This window comes from Manis javanica, chromosome 2 (genome assembly GCF_040802235.1).
Source record: "Manis javanica isolate MJ-LG chromosome 2, MJ_LKY, whole genome shotgun sequence".
Classification (NCBI taxonomy): domain Eukaryota; kingdom Metazoa; phylum Chordata; class Mammalia; order Pholidota; family Manidae; genus Manis; species Manis javanica.
The window spans coordinates 7969547-7983877 of record NC_133157.1 but is presented as its reverse complement, the minus strand read 5'-3'; the positions used below and the strand labels follow the sequence as shown (position 1 = coordinate 7983877).

Here is a 14331-nt window from a genome sequence, read left to right as displayed (position 1 = left end):
AGTATTCTTGACTTGTTCTTATTAATAGGATTTCATATTACAAACATTGTTTCAATTTTGCTAACATGAATTCTTTATCACATTAAGGAAGTCTGTTCGGTGCTTTATCAGAAATGGATATTAAAGTTAACAGTGACTTTTCAGCCTCTCTCAAGATCGTCTGTTGAAATGTCGTTGCACTCCTATGATAAGCCTGTTTGCTTTATTATGTAATATACTACTAATTCAATTTCCTAATATTATTTTAAAACACTTGTGAGCTTTATCTGATAATATTTTATTTGGAATCTGTGGATCTTTATTTATTAATAAGATTGGTCTCTTTTATATGCCATTTTTATCAGGTTTTGGTATAATGGTTATTATGCTGGTGCCATAAAAAGAACTGCAAATATTTCTGACTTCTTCTATTCTGTGGAACAGTTTAAATAACATCAGCTTTTCTTTTAAGGTTTTATGGATGGGTTCCATAAAACCATTTGAATATTGAACTTTTTAATTATAGTACCTTTCTCAACATTGTCAATATTTTTCTCTTTATTATTGAAGGTTTTGCCTCTAATCAGGGCAATTTTGGGAAGATAGATTTTCCTAGTAAACACCCATTTCATCTAGATTTTCAAATATGCTGCCATAAAAATTATACACTCTACTATTTTAACATCTCCTCTTTATTTGGAATCATATTCTCTCTCTCTCATCCCTTAGAGTGCACATCTGTGTTTTCTTTCTTTTTTCTCTTTCATACACACCAAAGGATAGTCTACTTAATGACTTTTTCAAAGAACCAACTTTCAGCTTTATTTGTCATTTTATAATACTTAACTTTAAAAGCCATTATTTCTGTTTTTATATTTTTAATTGTTTTCTCCTACTTTCTCTGCTTCATTTTGTTCTTTTTCTAGTTCTCTATAATGAACACTAAGTTAACTTCCTTTTTATCTTTGTGAATTATTAGTGGGAGCCTTTGAGGCAATGGATTTTAACCTGAATAGTGTTACATGGATTTGCATCCTTTGTGGATAGTTTGTGATTTTAATTTTAATTTCTCTCATCTCTGGATTATCTGGAGTGATTTTTCTTTCCAGACTGGTTCATTAAAAATGTTTACTTTTACCCCTGGGATCAGAGAGGGAGTGGAATTGCCCAAGACCTACCAGAACCACATGGATTATGAGTATGGGAAGGACAGTTTCCCCCAAAGGAAAATTGAGGGCTCTTTCCAAAAGAATTGGGAGTGGATAGTAGGCAGACCAAAGTGCCACTTTCTTCTCTACTGCCAATAGACTTGTTGCAGGATTAAATAAGATAACACGTGTCATTTACTTAGAACAGTGTCCAGCACAAAGCAAGCTAAATAACAATAGCCAGATCGGTGGCTTCTTCTCCTGCCCTTCCTAACTGCTGATCTGAATAGCAGCCTGTGCTTACTGTCTGTAGCTCTCTAGGAGAACATTTGCAAAGAGTAGGCTGTCCCACTGCATCTGTAGATTACCAGGTAGTCCTCCTGTTGGGGATCTGGGATTGTCCTCACTTCACCTCGGGGAGCCAGGAGATTTGGCTCCCCTGGACCCCAGGATTCTGTGCAGGCTGCAAGATTTTGCCCACGTGCCTTTGTGATTCATGAGCCTTCATACCAAAAAATAAACGAGGCCATGTGCTCATCCAAGAAACATGGTCTCTGACCACCTGACATGTGACTGCCTGGGTCTGGCCCCTTTCTGCAGACCTAGGAAACTTTTATCTCAATGTCAGTGAACTTCCAATACATTTCACGTAAGGAATATTCTTTAAATGAGGCTTTGTTCTGAAGTCCAGGTTTTGCATGATTGATACTAATTAGTGGGCACTAATTAATACTCAGTCTTCTGCATGTGACAGGGAGCCTGAGCTGCCTGCTGAAATCTCCTGCAGTAGATGGAATGGCTTTGTGCTGTCTTTAAAACAACAACAACAACGACAACAACAGCTCTAATGAACCACTGCTTTGTTATTTCATTTGGAATTTTTCAAGACGGTTTATGTGATCAAACCACACAAGTATAGTTCTGGGTGCCAGCACTCCTCATTTCTGAAGTTTGAAAGTAATCTTTTCAAGGCAGAGCAGGAGAACATGTAAAAAGCCTTTCACCTCAAACTTTAAAAGAGAGAAAATGGAAAGTGTAAGATGGAAATGTGGCATATTTTTATGCTGTAGAAGGTTTTTTTTCCCCCTCAACAGAGCAGAAATTTCCTTATTAAATAGATAGCTGTGTGAGAAAAACCAAAACTGGCCTCAGGATGGAAGTGAGGCAGGTGATGATGGGAGGAACAAGACAGCAGTGAGCTGCTGGGCTTGTGGCGGAGCCCAGGAGCCAGCCGCGGGCTCTGGTGCTGGGGGCCAGGAGTGCCCAGCTTTAAGCGGGCTCTCCGCCAGGGAGCATGGGTGTCCCTCAGCTTAAGAGAGGGCGTCTGTTTGGGAGGGCACCTCCTTTGTCAGCCTGGCGCTCCCTCCTCGGGCCCAGGGCATCTGGTGGACACCCCTCGTGGGGGGCCTGAATTCAGGGTCAGGAAGAAGGTTTGGCCACGTGCCCCTGGGGTTGGGAGCAGCCCAGATGCAGAGGGCACCCACATCAGAGTGAGCTGTGGGTCCCGGGTCTCTGTGCCCCACCGTGGCAGTCTGGCTGCCACCCCAGGGCAGCCACAAAAGCGTCACCGGGCCCCAGGCCCTGTGCAGGGCATGGGAGGAGGGGGCAGAGCACACGTGTTCTGGGTCGCTGTCCGCCTCAGAGGAGGTCTTTTCTGCTGGCGGGCAAGCCCCGGGGGTGACTCCAGTCTGGCTCTGGGAGGCCAACGTATTCTGCAGGGAGGTGGGGCTGGCCCCAGCTCTGCGGCTGGGACCCCAGCCCTGTGCCAGCCAGTGGCTCCTGGCTCCTGGTCCTCAGCTTGGCTCTCGGTCCTAGGTCTTTGGAGTCAGACAGGCTGAATTCAAATCCTGACTCCCCCACTTGCAAGTGTGTGACCTTGAACAAGTCACTTCTCTTCTAACCCAGGAAATGGGGGCAGCAGAGCACCCACGGTGGAGGTGGAGGTGGTGGGGGTTGCTGCGAGGGTGCAGTGGTGTGGGTGCCACCAGCCTCTCCTGCTGCGGACAGCAGTTTCCTCTGATGCATCCGCACCTCCCAGTCCGGCCCCAGTCCCTGGCACTGCTCGGCCCCATGGCAGCCAGGGCCAGTGGCTGGTCCAATTCCTGTCCATCTTAACAGGGCCAATAACACAGTGTTGTCTGCTGTGGTAACTGTATAAATAGGGAGGGAGCTGAGACATCCCAGCTGTGCTGCCCCAGCCCAGACGGAATGTCCAGTGGGGACCTCTCTGAGGTGGGTGGCCGCCACATGGTGGGCATCTAGGCGCCATCCAGCTGGGCTCCTCCCTCCTATGGGCACCCCAGTGCTGCCCCAAGTGGGGCCTTAGAGCCAAGTTTGGGGTCAGCTCAGCTTCTTGGGCACATCAGTGGTCCAGGCTCTGGGCCAGGAGCCTCCTCACAACCACCATCATTACCCCTAATCACAGTCAGGGAAACTGAGGCCCAGAAGGTAAAAGGCTTGCCTGAGGCCACCCAGCTGGTAAGTGGCAGAGCCAGGGTTCCGAGTCTTCTGGCCCCAAGCCCCCACACTCTCCTGCTTATGCCACAGCTGCCTGTCATGTGGCAGAGCTGGCAGGGCCGCCGGGCCTGCATGGGCCCACCGATGATGGGACCTGGGATACGCGGTGAGGTGTGCCAGGGAGACAGCGGGAGGAGGGGGGCGGTGAGGCGCGAGGAGGTCGCTACAGTCTGGTGCTGAGCATTCTCAGAGAGTGTTGACCCTAGAGGGGACATCAGGCAGGGAAAGCCGCAGCCTGGGTACTCTGGGTCCAGCCATACCTGCATCTTGCCTCGCTGGCTGCCAGATGCCAGAGTATCTGCCTGGAGTAAAGAAAAGTCTGACGATATGATGGCCTGTGTTCGAATCCTGCCTCGCCGCTTCCCAGCGGTGTGATGTCTGAGAAGCAGTGCAACACTCTCAGCTTCAGATTCTTCCTCTAAAATAGAGATAAAACCTCACTGACAGCAGTGGTGTTACAAATAAATAATCCGGGCAAAGCTTTTAGCTTAGGACCTGGCACATAGTAAGTGCTCAGTTTTATCATTATTTTCATCACCTGACTCTCAGTGTCTCTTTCTGCAGCCACAAAATGAGGGCAATAATGTACTTCAAAAGGTTACTGTGTGGCTTAAATAAAATACACCTCCATCCCCGCGTTCCATCGTTGTGCTGCGGTTTACTGAGCTGCTCCTGTGCACTCTGCTCCGGCTGCTGGGGACTGAGCCCCCGGAGCAAGGCGCACTTCCTCCTCTGATGGGTTTAAGTCTGATGGGGGAATCGGACATTAAATACATGAATAATACAAATAAGTGTCTAATTGCAGTTGTGGAGCATGCTAGCGTGCCAGCCATATATAGGGCGTAGCACAGCATTGGCGCAGTACAAGTGGGAGGTGGCTATCCTTGATCTCATTACTGTTTTGGCACTTAAATATTTCCAGTTATGAGCTAATAACAACACTGAAAAGATTCCGCTGGATTTGTGCGGGATTAACTGTAGAAGAATTGCTGCATATGGAGCCGTTTTTGTTGTGGGAGTGAAAGGCTGTTTATACGGAGGTTCTGCACGGGCGCTGCCAAGGATCAGGGTCTCCTCAGGCCACGGGGCCAGGAGGCCTCCTTTGGGAGGCCCCTCCATCCTCAGCACGTCACGGCCATGGCCTGTGCTCTCAGGCCCTGGGGAGTAGACGTGTGGGAGTCTGCGTAGCTTGTGGGGGGATCGATAAGCTGATGTTGGAATTTGCTCTTATGTGGTAGTGAGCTCCCCATGCCCTCAGGTGAAAGCAGGGGCTGGGGGTGGAAACGCTGTGCTGAGCTCCTCCTGGCCTCTGTTTGCAGAGCTCTGGGCCCGAGAGGAAGCCGAGGGACCCGCTCTGGTCCTCACAGGGCAGTGTAGGGCAAGCCTCCCATGCTACGGGGGTCACTTGAGAAAAGGTGACTCCCCACGTGTCTCTGATGGCAGTGGGTGGGTCAGAAAATACAGGCGCCCAGACAGACCTAGGCTCAAACCCACACACCCACTGTGAGGCCTCAGGCAGGTTTCTTAACCTCTCTGAGCTTTAGTTTTCTCCTCACCCCCGGCTTGATGGGAGGATCACAGGAGTCAGAAGGGTGAGTCTCCTTGGAGTAGACCCCCGGTCATCAGCTGCTTCCCTCTCCCTGCCTGTTCCTCGGTGTCTCTGCTCCTGGCTGGGCATGCACTCTGCCACTCAGTCCGCTGGGTTCAAGTCTGCACAGAGACTGCATCAGGAACAAAGCCCCCTGACGTCCCTCATCTCACACGCTCACGCTCAGCACTAGAGGATGCTTTCTGTCGTGGCTGAAGCACTAATGGGCTTTTCAGGACTGCTGCTGCTGAATCCTTGCGGAGGCGACTGACTTAGATTTTTAAGAGGGGAGAGGAAAAACAAGGTTGAGAGAAAGAATAAATCTATGAATGTCAACCTATAAACTTGGAGCTTCTTTACAAGGAAAACTATTTCTAATTATTAAAATTTTGGGAACATGGTGCCATTAGAAAGAAAGGAAGTAGAAATAGCTCCTATGAGAAGTGCTAGCATATGTTTCTGTGATTTAACGGTTTCCTGTAACAATGAGTAACTATTTTAAAAGCAGATGAATGACTCATGGTATCCAGCACAGTGGTCTTCTGTGATGGCAGGAAGCATGTACTCCAGGGAGCAGACTTGGGTTCAACTCCCATCTCCAGCGTTTACCAGCTGTGTGACCTTGAATGAGTTATACTCACTGAGTTATACAACTGAGTCTCCTTTTCCTCCTCTGTAAAATGGGTTGTTGTGAGGATAAATAACACAATGAATGTATAAGTCAATACAGTGCTTCATCCCAAAGCCCACAACTTATCATACTAAGCATCTGGTTAATTACATTGTAATAATTCTTAGTAGCTTAGTAGGAAACTTTTAAGGCTATAAATTTTCCTCTGATTACCATTTTGGTCTGATCCCATAAATTTTTATATGTGGTGTTCTTATTGTCATTGCCTTTGAATAGATTTTTACCTAAGAGTTGCTTATGAGTGCGTGTATGCATGTGTGTGTGTGTGTGTGTGTGTGTTTTCCAAATGGTTAGAATTTTCTTCTATGTTTATTACCAAATACTTGGTCAAAGAATTTGGATAACATAGTATTTACTTTTTCAAATTTATTGAGCTTTTCTTTATAGTTTAGCACATTTGTATAAGCATCCCATAGGTATTTGAAAAGAGTTAAGTTTTCATTTATACAACACCAAGCTTATTTATTTTGTTACTCAGATATTGTATTCATATATGCACATATATACATGTATCTATGTACATACCTATATATGTATGTATATGTGTATATTTTTGTATGTACACACATATGCACATGCTTGCAGACACACACACAAATTCTAGAAAAGATGTGCCAAAGCCTCCCACTACGGTGTGGCTTTGTTGAATTCACTTTTCATTTCTTTGCTTTTTTGTGTGTGTATATGTTGATGCAATCTTGTTTTGTGCATAGGGATTTATAACCATTAGATCTTCTCAATCAACTGTGCTTTTCATTAATATCACTCCCTTTTCCGTGTTCAGTGTTTTCTTCTTTACATTGCTACTCTTGTTCAACCTCACCAGTATTACAGGTACAGTGGCAGTACTCAGGGAGGGCTGCTGGGGTCATGCCCACTGTCCATCCACATCTCCAGAAAGCCTGCATGCTGCCCTGCAGTAAGTGGGTCACACTGCACAGCCAGTCCTCTCTTGTCCTTGACCAGGGGGCTTGTCATGAATTCCCACTGGGGTGATACCATGAGGCCGTGCCAAGCTCAACCCTGGCCTATCACAGTGATGTTTTTATATCACATGTTATTTTCATATTAAGCACCGTTAAGAGAATTCCCTGTCTAGGCTGAGTTATTTGTACCAAGGACTGTTGCTTTTTTGATTTCTTCTTTTGTCCCTTCATTTATGATTTGGGGGCGTGTGTATATATGTATATGTGTGTATGTGTGTGTGCAGATAGATAAATAGGCAGACATACAGCTACCTGAATAAATGAAAAACTGAATTCAGGCCAAATGGGTGTTCTCCTGGATATGACACCTTAGACCTATTCGACTTCATCGGCTGGTGAAAGACACAAGTATTCATTCATCCCTCTCATGTCCTGTTATTTTCCACTTGGGTTACAGGCAAAAACCCTTGTTGCTGGAGAGAGTGTGGACTAGAAATGCTAAATCTTGCCAGCATTCATTCTGGTGATTGCTCAGATGTTTGATTTACAGGAAAGCAGTCTATGTTAAAATTCAGTAGTCAGGATTGGAATTGCAATCCAAATAGTATCTCAGTTTTTCATAACTCACCTTTCATTCCTTTTAGCAGCTAAGTGCTGTTTTGCATAATTTCATTCCAATTAATGGTAAGTGCTTACCATCATTAACTATCTCCTTTAAATTCCAGGGATCTATCTTCTGGATTTAATCTACATCGATTCTGCATATCCTGCCTCAGGCAGCATCATGGAAAATGAACAAAGATCCAATCAGATGAACAATATCCTCCGAATTATTGCTGATCTACAAGTTTCCTGCCGCTACGGTTAGTACCCCTGGTTGCTGGAATTGTGATGTTTTATATCACTGAAATTTGGGTCCAGCACCTTACCAGTGAGACAGCTCTAGAAACCAGGTGGTCCCACAAAGGTCTTCATTTTAATATCTTGAGCATCAAACGTGGGCTAGATCCTTTACACACACACTTGATCTTCAAAGACTATGCAAACCGATAGTACCGTCCCTGAATTACAGATGAGGAAACGGGCTGAAAACAGTTGACTCACTTGTCTGAGACCACAGACACCAGCCCTGTCCAGCTCCAGGCTATTATTCCTGAAGAGGTTTGGGGGCAGTTCCTGGCAGCTCTCCTCCAAGTAGAGCTGGGGACCCAGGCTCCTCCATCTGTGGCTCTGGGGTGGGGGGCGTCCCGTGGTCTCAGAGGCGTCCACTGCATTCAACATCAGCTGGCACATGCAGAAAGAAAACATCACATAGAGTGGGTTTTGTGGGCCGGGCTTGCCTGTGGCGCTCATCACTTCTGCTGAGGGAGGCTAGGGACGTTATCCAGCCGGAGCCCCAGCCCAGGGACGTCTTGCTGGAGCGCAGTAAAAGCTGCCTCTTCCTACAGGTATTTTCACTGGCATCTTCCCGATCATCAGCCCCGTGAAGCAGGTGTCCTTGTCCCCATTTCGGAGACGAGAACACTGAGGCTCTAGAGAAACAAAATGACCTGTTCTGAATCTCGCAGTGAGGGGGCAGAGCCATCAGGTGCTCCCCTCAGCACCTGGACACGCACCCCCAAGAAACAGAGCCGTTCCCCACCCTCTTTCTGCCCCTCTTTGCAGCCTCCACTGCTGCCTCCACCTCTCCCCTTACCCTGTTCTGTTCCACCTGGTGGGGAGCACCAGAGAGGGTCGGGGGGGGTCTCCAGCCCCCTCAGAGGAAGTGCAGTAATGTAAGAGTCTGTGGAGAGCGGCTGGCATGGTCACCCTGGGAAAGAAGCAGCGCAGCGCGGCAGAGGCCTGGGGCGGCTGGGGGCGGAGCCCGGCGCTGCGAGCTGTGCGGCTGCCGTAGCGCCTTCCTCTGCGCAATGGGCGTCTGACTTCCCCCAAGTGAGGCAGATGTGAAGGTTAAAGCAGACGCCTTCTAGGCATCACCTGGGACAGAGCCTGGCCCCGAACAGGTGCGCAGGCCTCTAGGCCCTTCCCTTCCTCCTCAGGACAAAGCAGACAGCCCATGGGCCAGACTTGAAAGCTGTGCCAGGGCCTAGGTCGGGCCTCCACACCAGGCTGGATGGGTGTGTTCATTCATTCTTGCATTCTTGTCGCATAGTGGGTGGGCAGGTGTGGGAGGGCCCAATTACCCAGCAGGAACCTGTTTTAGGGCACAGGCCCCTGGCTCTGGCCTGTTTCTGGAGGCCATCTTTCCCCAGCTAAGGAACTGGGTGACCTCAGGTGTGTCTGCAGCCCAGCCATCATGGAGCAGTGGGCACTTGAGGGCAGAAGGCAGGCCAGATAGGATGACCCCCGTGTGCCCAGCACCCAGCACAGGGCCTGGCCCAAGGGACCCTCAGCAACTGCTGAAGGATTGAATACATGCCTGAATACCCAAGGAGCATCTTACACTAAGCTCTGTGATGCCTACATTTCTCATTTGCGGCTGGAGGTGGGGAGAGACCGAAGCCTCTGGGTTTTGTCCACTTTTGCAGATCACCTCACAACCCTGCCCCACGTGCAGAAGTACCTGAAGTCTGTGCGCTATATCGAAGAGCTCCAGAAGTTTGTGGAAGACGACAACTACAAGTAGGTGCCCCCTCTGTCACCTGGCCCTTGTTGGGACCAGTGTGTCACCACCAGCAGGCCTTATGAAAGGTCCCTGCAGCAGCACCCGTGACCCAGCACACACAAGCACACACATGTGTTGTGACCTCTGACCCACAGTGATGCTGTCTAAGCATCTCCTCCCTCTGGCCTCTGGCCCAGCCCCACCAGCTCTGTGGTTCCGAGGAAAGTGTCTTGTGAACTTCTCGGTGTGGCTTTCCTGTATCACATGGGTAACAGGACTTTGGACTCCACAGCCTAGCGTGGTGCAGGCTTTGTGCTGCGTTCTCATGAGTAACCCCCCGACTCTTGGTGCTGGGTAGAAGGGCAGCTCCCACTTTCTGAGGGACCCCGGCTCACTGGCCCTGGCTGAGCCCCCACCTCCACAGCCCACCCAGCTCTTTCAGAGGCCAAGGCCCCTGTGGGCCCTTGGGCCTCATCTCTTCACCATGCTCTGGCTTTTAGTTCTTTCTTCATCTGAGGCACCTGGGGATTTATCCAGCAGGTCTGTCTGTCTGCCCAATTGATTGGATGGCCTCTTGGCTCATTTTGAACTTGACGTCCACTAAGAGCCTCAGTCCTTTTTGTATAACTGGATTTATCAAAGCAAGTCTCAGCCATTTTGCCATGGATCATTTACCTCCTAGATCTCAACTTCACATATATTCTTTTAAAAGTCACCTTACTGGTCGCTTCCAGCATATAATGTGATTTTCTGACATCCTATATGTTTGTTTACTCTCTTCCAGTTTCATGTCTGAAAATCTACTCAGTTTGATTATTTGTTCTTTATCTAAGTCATTAAAACTGTAGAGAACTGTGGCAACTAGAGACACCCCCAGGTTACCCCTGATTCACTCACCAGGTCTTCGGGAATGTCTGTGCAGACAGCCGCACATCTGGCCACCACTCCGGTGGTGGTTCTCAGCCTGAGCTATGAATCAGAGTTGCCTGGGAAGCTTTCTAACCATCCATATGTCTCGGGGAGAGCCTGGAAATTTATATTTTTTCAAAGCTTTCTAGATGGTTCTCATGATTGGGTATCTTTGGGGGCATAGACATAATTCTTTAGTTGTTATCATATAATATTTTGCTAGAATATATAATACAGTATTTTGGCCTATTATTGAATAGTAACAACAATAGATGAGGCCAGAGATTACCATTAAAGTTATGTTTGCTATAAATTAAGCTCATTTTACTTACAAGACATTTGCTGTTCCTGAAAAGAGTACCCCAGAGCATAAAATATTCCCACTTAGGTTCTGGGATAATATTTTCCATTCATGTGCCAGTAGTGCAATTAAAGAGACAGCAGTTTTTCATTAACGCTAATATCCTTTAAGGGGAAAAATGGTCTATAAATACTTGTGGCCATGAGATAATCCTTGGACAAGCTGCAGATCATGAGTAATTACTCCTTCCATTCTGAAGAACACTGAACACCCCCAGCCCTTCATGCTAAACAATAGTCAGCCTGGAATTAACAAAGGCCTTTGCTGAGGTCCAAGTGGGCAAACCCAGAGAGGCCACCCACCCTCTCACCCCTGGGCCCAGACCACGGAGGGGGTCCCTTCCCAGGGAAGCTCTGGCTCTGCCTGACACGGACTGGCTGGGCTTGCGCTTCTGCTTGAGGAGCCCATCCTCCCCTGGCACCCAGTGGCTTGTTCCCCTCCCCAAAGGACACAGGGGCTTGGTTTTGACCTTGATGGCATTGCATTTCTAACACCCTGCCTCCATCTTCTTTGGAGGCATTGCCCAACCAGTGCTTTTTTTTTCTCAGCCCTTAGGCTATTTTATTTTATTTAAGAAAACTTACCCCAATTCCCACCACCTAGGAAGCATGACCATTAGCATTAAGTGAACATAATTTTTCTATGCAGAGAAAGTACGTATGTATAACACAGAGAGAAGGATGGGCAGATGGATGGATAGGAGGGCAGAATTTATCAAAATTGGCTCATGCCATGCTTGCTATTTTTAATTGCAAGTATTAACTTTCATTTTATTTTAATTTAAACCAGCAAAAGGCAGTGAGGTAAAATATAAGGAAGTGCTACTCTTCAAATAAATATTTCTTCACCACAAGAGAGAATATTTCTTAAAAGAACCTTCTAAGATTGACAAGAGAGGTCAGGAAAAGCAGTGAGAGGTTGGGGTCGGTAACTCCCTTCTAAGCAGGTCTCTGTCTCAGCAAGTGCAGTGACTCTGGTTATGGAAACGAGACCGTCAGCCTTCTTCTGTTCCTTCCCCTCACCTTCACCATGTCCCAATTTTCTTGTCAGTTGTATTATTATTATCTCTACATAGTCCAAGTTGATAAGGTGCACACCCTGCCAGGAATCAGCAAGCCTCCTGTTCAGTGCTTTGAAACAGATTCAGTCCTTACCACCTGTTGTTTCTCCACCGCGTCTCCATTCCTGGAGTCTTTATTTTAAATAATCCTTTGTTTAGCTGCTTTTCACCACGAAGGAGGCTTTCACAGGTCCTACATGCTCTGATTTCTTTCGTGAAAGTGCCCACAGCCGCCTTGCTAGGCCGTGCTCCCCCGGGGCTCATGGCCTGCCGCCTGGCCCTCTGGCACTGCCCAGGGCTGTAGAGGAGGCTCAGACCCAACAGGGTCTTTCCTGTCTGCTGGGTGGAGATTTCCTCGAGGTGCCCAAGCTCAAGGGGAAGACCCCAGGGCAGGGGGTCCCCGCCAGCCTTCCCAGGGCACGCTGTTCTTTCTTCCTCTCAGAGCAGCTCCTTGGGCCCCCGCCTGCCTCCGTCTCTGTGCCATTCCCTGGCTTTCCTCCCTCGGGGAATCATGTGTCGGGTACCCTCTGCCTTCCATGTCCACTAGCTTCTTTGATGGCTGCCGTCTCCATCTTTTTCAGCGGTTGTCACACGGCTGATCTGTTTCTACTTAGGAAGCCATTCAGTCCTTGCCTGAGGCAGCCCTCGGCTGGCTCCGCTAGGTCCCCAGTCTGCCTCGCCACCCTAGTCCTTGGTGCCGTCACCTCCGTTTCCAGGTGCTGCTTTATTCAGCCCTGTTCTGAAGGAGCTGTTCCGTCCAGAGCACTGGGGCCGCCGTGTGGCCCGGGCTGCCCTCTGGGCTGTGCCTGGAATCTTCCTCCCTCCTTCCTCTGGGAGAGGGTGTGTGCTAGGTCGCCTCACTTCCACCAAGAGACTCCATCCGGAAAGTCCATGGCTTGATAGAGGGAGGTGACATCTGACCCTGCTGGCATGTGAGTGACATGGGCTGGCCTCCCCCTGCTGTGCCGTGAGGCCCCCGGCTGCCTAGTCCTGCCCTTCCTCTGTAGCCCCCGGGAGAGCAAGGCTCATTTAGAGGAGGGAGCTCAATGGAAGGCCTGTGTCAGGGTTTCTCCACCTGGTTGGGACTTGGCCCACTGCAGACTGGGGTGCCCTCGGGCTTCAAATCCACTGCCAAGGGAGTGTTCCTGCCCATCAGAGTATCCACCATGCTCCCCACCCACTTCATCTATTCCCCCGGCATCTGGTGCCACTCAGAAGAGGGGAGGCAAGTAAGGACCCCCTCTCAGACCTACTGAGACGTCTCAGAGGGCAGCGAGCTGTGCCATGTCACAACTCTTGGTCAGACTTCAGAATCCTCTTTTTGTCATTGGCTGCAAGCTTCTGAAGGTCATGGCTTCAGTTAATCCCCCTCCCTTGTTGAGTTGCAGCTGGTAAGTTCTTTTACTCCTAAGCCTGTATACTTGCTTGTTGGTTTTATTGGGAGGGGAATCTGGTATCTGGCTTTACTCTGTCATTTTGACCCAGAGGTTCTTAATTGGTGCTTAGAAGATAGTAATATTGAGGTGCCAGCCCTCGTTACCCATCCATGGCCTTGTGCCTCTCTGGGGGCTTCTGAGAGAGGGTGTGATGTGTTGGCTTAGGACCCCGGGCTCAGGCCAGGCGGTCCTGGGCTTGCTGTCCCGCCCCGTCTGCCACTAGCCCTTCAAGTCTGGGGAAGCTGCCTAACCTCCGTGCTGCTCAGTTTCCTCATCTATGAGACGGGGTTGGTAAGCGTGCCCGGGGCCCAGGGCTGTCTTGAGAATGACCACGCTCGTGCCCAGCAGACGATGGGCCACGGTTGCTCTCTGGACTGTGTCTTCCTTAACTGGTGTTTCTTGGTCATGGGAATCCCCAGGGAACCTCAGAAGGAAGCGGGATCTGGAGCAGACCTCAGAGCGTTCCTGGGTTCTGTGACTAGAGTCGCCCTCAACAGCAATCCGGCCCCCCAGTTCTGAACACGCATGTGTTCAGTTCCCCCTCTGGTACACCAGAGCCCATCTGACATTGTGAAAATCTTTGTTTTCAGACTGTCACTCAGAATTGAACCAGGAAGCAGCTCCCCGAGACTCGTCTGTTCCAAGGAAGATCTTGCAGGTATTGTGGCCACCTGGGGTCAGGGCAAACTGCTGATAGCCCAAACATGGCTGCCAGGGTTGATGTTGACTGTGGAGCCAGAGGGCACACTTGAGTTTGCAGGTTGGCGGTCTCAGCTGTCCCTGCCCACATGCAGCCCTTCCACACCAACCCGTGCAGGCCCCTGATCACTTGGGGCCATTGAGGAACTCCTCTGTGCTGGGCTTCCTGGAAGAGCCCCAAGAGATCAGAACCCCAAGCTACCTGCACAAACAGAAAACTCTAGGGTCTTCTGCAGGTCAGCTGGACCCTTATCATCGGGCCTGCAGTCCAGGTGCGGGTTGGGGTGCCCTGGAGGGGTGCACAGCATGCCTGGGTATTTGGTACTACCAGGCCCAGAGGGCTCCCTCTCCTGGAGCATCGGTTTTGTTCACATATTTGGGACACACATACAGCGTCCCTAGTGACCGAGAG

The 14331-nt window shown here is 49.3% G+C and overlaps 1 protein-coding gene across 25 annotated transcripts in view; it reads left to right on the top strand.

The window, feature by feature from the left end:
- The window catches only part of RALGPS1 (Ral GEF with PH domain and SH3 binding motif 1), a 270250-nt gene that overhangs the window by 213564 nt on the left and 42355 nt on the right, over positions 1 to 14331 (top strand). For all 25 annotated transcript variants that reach the window (XM_073224311.1, XM_073224325.1, XM_073224316.1 and 22 more), the window contains 3 exons: positions 7575 to 7712; positions 9378 to 9471; positions 13811 to 13878. In XM_073224311.1, coding sequence (XP_073080412.1) covers positions 7575 to 7712; positions 9378 to 9471; positions 13811 to 13878 — 300 coding nt within the window. The remainder of the gene's footprint in view (positions 1 to 7574; positions 7713 to 9377; positions 9472 to 13810; positions 13879 to 14331) is intronic.